The sequence below is a fragment of the Triticum dicoccoides genome, chromosome 4A (genome assembly GCF_002162155.2).
Source record: "Triticum dicoccoides isolate Atlit2015 ecotype Zavitan chromosome 4A, WEW_v2.0, whole genome shotgun sequence".
Lineage (NCBI taxonomy): Eukaryota > Viridiplantae > Streptophyta > Magnoliopsida > Poales > Poaceae > Triticum > Triticum dicoccoides.
The window spans coordinates 566,949,923-566,954,678 of NC_041386.1; the positions used below are offsets into that span (position 1 = coordinate 566,949,923).

Genomic DNA, 4,756 nt, shown 5'->3' on the forward strand with positions numbered 1-4,756 from the left:
GGATGCCCCTTAATTTAGTGATTTCGGGGAACGATTTCCCTCGGGGTACCTAGTGTCCAAAGGTATAAGCATATTCTGAACATCACCAAATGGGCTGGGCCCATTCACGTTTTCTCAACCTTTTTCTTCTGCTTCAACAAAGCACCAATCTAGATAGTACTCCCTCCGTTCTAAATATTTGTCTTTTTAGATATTTCAAATGGACTACCACGTACGGATGTATATAGACATAGTTTAGAGTGTGGATTCACTCATTTTGCTTCGCATGTAGTCACTTGTTGAAATATCTAGAAAGACAAATATTTAGAAACGGGAGTACGTCTTATTATAGAACAACCATACCGTACTATTTATTTTTGTTGCGGAAACACTAATAGATTGTCGAATCAACTAGCGGCAAAGGATTAATTGGGATAGTCAAATTTGAGCTGCAAATATATATATTCAGTATCAACGACACATAACAATAGTTCAACTATTTTCATTTGTCATTTGGATTTTAAACAGATTATGAGAAAACTCATTCGGATACGGCATGAAGAAAATGCAAAAAATATTTGGACCATGAGTTACTTTATTTTACATAGAGGGAGAAAGGGGTGGGTTTGAAGATGTTCTTTTACTATCTAAAATAATTGAAGCTTTGAAAAGATGTTGATAATATTCGATAGTTGCCTCGACTATTGTAGTTTGGTGTAACGTACTACCTCTGTAAACAAATGTAGGAAGTTTTTGCACTAAACGCGCACGCGCGCGCACAAGGGAAGTTAAGCACTACAAGAGGAGAGAATGAACTCCAACAAAAGGAAACCAATAATCCAATCAATCTAGAAAAGAGTACTCCCTCTATCCAGAATTAGTTGTCGCTCAAACAGATGTATCTAACACTATTTACGGACGGAGGAAGTATGTCCCATGGCACATCGTTCTGATCGACATCCTCCGTAGTACTCCCTCCGTTCGGAATTACTTGTCTCGGAAATGGATGTACGTTCTACATACATCCATTTCCGAGACAAGTAATTCCGAACGGAGGGAGTAACTATGTAGTTCCCTGCAGTGCCTTTTATGTCACCAGCAGTTCAGACAATCAGGCATATTAGTGTCCTCAGGGTTGCTCTTTTGGGCCAGGGGATCCACCTCCCGTCCCCAGTATGCCAGTGGTGAAAGGTTCAACGGACGTTCGCAAACTTTCTGGCCCTTCTGCAGTAATCCTCTTGCACAATGCATCACAGTTACTTATTACTTCAGTTAACCTGCCCTTCAATTCACCAACTTCCACCTGCAGTGGATGAACTGCGAATAATTCATAATGCAATGTCAATGAATAGTTCCAGCTTCTCCATTGATTGTTCTATATCTATCTAATAAAACACTGCATTTGTTACCTTCAGCAAGATTGTGAGAGGTTGATCTCATCGAAGAAACAGAGTAATTGAACCGCTGGAGAAGTTTAACAGCCAATGCATCTGCCGTTTCTATCTTATTTTCTAGCTCTCCCTGCAATACATAAGAGCTCCTCTCTATAAAATGGTTGACAATGGAAGGCATGAATTGCAAATTTTACAATATCAAATCTCTTCAACTATGTTCTAAGTAATGGATAATTACCATGAGCACTTAGAATTGGTCAGTTAAGTTATGTATTGTACTTTCTAAGAGTATCCTTCAATATCTATTCTACTCTACAAGCATAGTGCGGTGCCAATGGTTTTATTAACTTGAATGGAGGGTTGTAGCAAAACCATCAGTTTAACATGTGATAGAAATATGACACAGGTGCTAAAATTCGCATCTCGAGAAACCAAGCTATGAACATCCTAAGTGTCAGCAAACAGAACAAGCACCAATTCATGAAGGATTATGTTATCTCCGACAGGAACAGAAGAAGATTTCTCAGCATTGATGAGTAGCCTGAAAGCCCTATATATCCTATCCAATTGCCACAATATAGCATGAGATGAGACGCAATTGCTTCCATAAGTTAAGTGAGAAATATCTTCTGCAAGTTACTGTCTCTTTATAAACAACATCAAAACAAATTTTGTACCTACCTGTCTTCCACTGATTTCCTTGGCCATCTCTTCTTGCCATTCACGGTACATAGCGAAAAGCTCAAACATCAGATTTGGACTCAAATTGCCTACAGATAATCACCAAGAAATGGATGAGCTCGTGCCAACACCTATGATAGATCCAACTAACTTGCTGCTATTTTTGGTCAGAGTATAGGTTTCCACAACGTCTTCTTCCCAATACTCTGACCAAAATTGCAGCATGCCGCTTACTCACCAGAGGCCGCCGAGGAGGAGCCGGAGGGTTTCCGTACAAGAATATCAGTGAAGCTGGTCTCCGTCTCCGAGCCCGCCGCTGGCTGACCGCTCAACAGCGGCGGGGCCTTCAAAATCCCCAATCAAAATGCTAAAATTAGCAGTAAAAAAACCACAGCGAGGAGAAAAGGACCGATGGATTCGTTTTCTTACGATGGTAAGTGACCGGATGCGGCGGAGGAGAGGGTCTTCGTTCGCGGCGTCGCGCCGGCCGTCGGATACCGTCGTGATCTCGTCCGCCCACTGCGGTCGCTGCTGCTGCGGCGGCTGCCTGGCCGGGAGAGACTCGGAAGCCCCCATGGGATGGGAGTTCGGTCGTGGCGGGGCCTATGAAGGAGAGGAAGGCGGGGAGCGCCCGGCGGGAGAAGCTGCCGGAGTTGGACGGAGGAGGCAACACCGCCACGGGGTCGCAGGCTTGCAGGGCCTATATCTCGCCTTCATCGAGTCCACCAGCTTCAGAGTTGCTGAAGGGGGAGCCAGATGGGCTGGCCCACACGCACGGCAGGCCACGGCCTTTTATGTTTTTTCTTTATACTTTATTTTGTAATTTTCATAATACTTTAAAATATGTTACAAAAAACACTCTTGAACACACATTTTAGAAATGTTGAACAAGCATTTGAAAAATATTGAATACGTATTAAAAATGTTGAACAATTATTTAAAAATGTTGAACAAGCATTCGGACAATGTTGAATGTGTATATAAAAAATGTTGATCACCTATTAAAAGAATGATGATTTTTTGTTCATGTATATAAAAATGTTAATTAAGCATTTAAAAAAATTGAAGAAGTATTTAAAAAATGTTAATCAAGCATTTGGGAGATGTTAAATGTGTATAGAAAATATATTGGTCATGTATTACATAAACTAGCAAGGTACACGTGCATTGCACGCATGAGATTTGTCAACCAAATTATCAATAAATACCACATTATAGCATGTAAGCTTTGAGTCATATATATGCAATGTAGATGTTTGTTAATTCTTATAGTTCATCTCATTCAAAATCAATTAGTTTTTATAAAAAAAACTAATCTATTTTAAGATTCATGGAATTGCGTGTTGTAAAGTATAAAGTAAAAAAACAAATAATGATGATTCATCTAGAAAAAAATGGCAATTATGATACGGTAGATTTTAGAACAAATGAGAAGTGCTTGTGTTTTGAGGTTTGTGCATTCTGCTTAAATTCAACGATGGAGCCTTCTAGATTGTACATGTGGCAAAATCTGGTGGAATGTAGATGATATCCAACGGCCAGTAGTGCTTGGATTTGCCATCTCTGCACTGTCGGATTGGTTTCATCCAACGACCATCTTTCAAAAGTATTCACACACTGTATAGGGGTATAGATGATGAATATTTTTTATCATGTATTTTAAAATGTTAATCAAGCATTTAAAAAAAGTTGAACAAGTGTTTGAAAAATGTTAATCAAGCGTTTGGAAAATATTAAATGTGTATAGAAAAAATGTTGACCATGTATTCAAAAAGTTTTAATATTTTTATTTTAAAACCATTAGTCAAGCATTTAAAAAATGTTTAAACATATATAAAATGTGTTAACCATGTACTAAATAAGTTGAAAATATTTAGGAAAAATGTTCACCATCTATTCAAAAAATGTATAGAAATAGAAATAAGACAGAGAAAAAAGAAAATAAAAAATAAAACTAAAGAAGCAAATACAGAAGGGAAACCAAAAAAAGAGAAAGAAAACAAAGAAAAAGAAGAAAGAAAAGAAATATGGATAGAAACAATGAAAAACAAAGAGAAACCAAAACAAAAAACAAGAAAAAACGAAGTACAACAACAAAAAAAGAAACAGAAGAAGAAATAAGAAAATCAAACAAAAAACGGAGAAAACAAAACAAAAACAAAAATCCCTGCTATTTTCCTTCTAGTAGATCGCGGCCTGCTTATAAACATGAACATGCTGTTAGCTCAATGGCAACACGTTGGGCTTTTGGTTTTGGGAAGGCTTAAAATTTACGCATCCAGACCCAATAAGAATACCACTCGCGATAGGTGGCTATATGGCGTAATGGGCCGCGAGCCCACTCTGGCGATACATGGCACACTCTACTGAGCAGTTTTTTTTGGTTTGTTCATTTTTCTAGTCGATTTTGCTCCAAAACCTGGTTGTGTGAACTTTTCTTAAAAAGACTATAAATATATAAGGATCTATTAAAAATAGGAAATGGTTAAGAAACACAATTTGTTAAAAAAATATTCACTATGGCCTAAAAATATAGTCTATATTAGAAAAGTGTAGTGTATCATCGTCATCTCTACGTTTAATGCAGCAGTTGGTGAATAGTCTCCACGGTTTATTTTTACTGGTTTTTTTCGCTGGCTTTTTTGTCTCTCCTCCCACCACCCCCTCCCACCCTGGTCCATCAGTTTATTTTTCTCTCCACT

The 4,756-nt window shown here is 38.2% G+C and overlaps 1 protein-coding gene across 2 annotated transcripts; it reads right to left on the reverse strand.

Moving 5' to 3' along the window:
* Positions 1–712: 712 nt before the first annotated feature.
* LOC119286806 lies at positions 713–2,749 on the reverse strand. 2 transcript variants are annotated; one of them, XR_005140663.1, is made up of 6 exons: positions 2,484–2,749; positions 2,293–2,398; positions 2,055–2,143; positions 1,389–1,500; positions 1,055–1,296; positions 713–954 (listed from the first exon to the last, which is right to left on the reverse strand). XR_005140663.1 is itself a non-coding variant. In XM_037566264.1 (5 exons), exons 1-5 carry the CDS (start codon positions 2,628–2,630, stop codon positions 1,109–1,111), a joined length of 642 nt encoding a protein of 213 aa, XP_037422161.1. In that variant the 5' UTR covers positions 2,631–2,749; the 3' UTR covers positions 713–1,108. The 2 variants fall into 2 exon arrangements, 1 of the variants encoding a protein (XP_037422161.1); XM_037566264.1 differs by having other exon boundaries at positions 713–1,296.
* Positions 2,750–4,756: the final 2,007 nt, after the last annotated feature.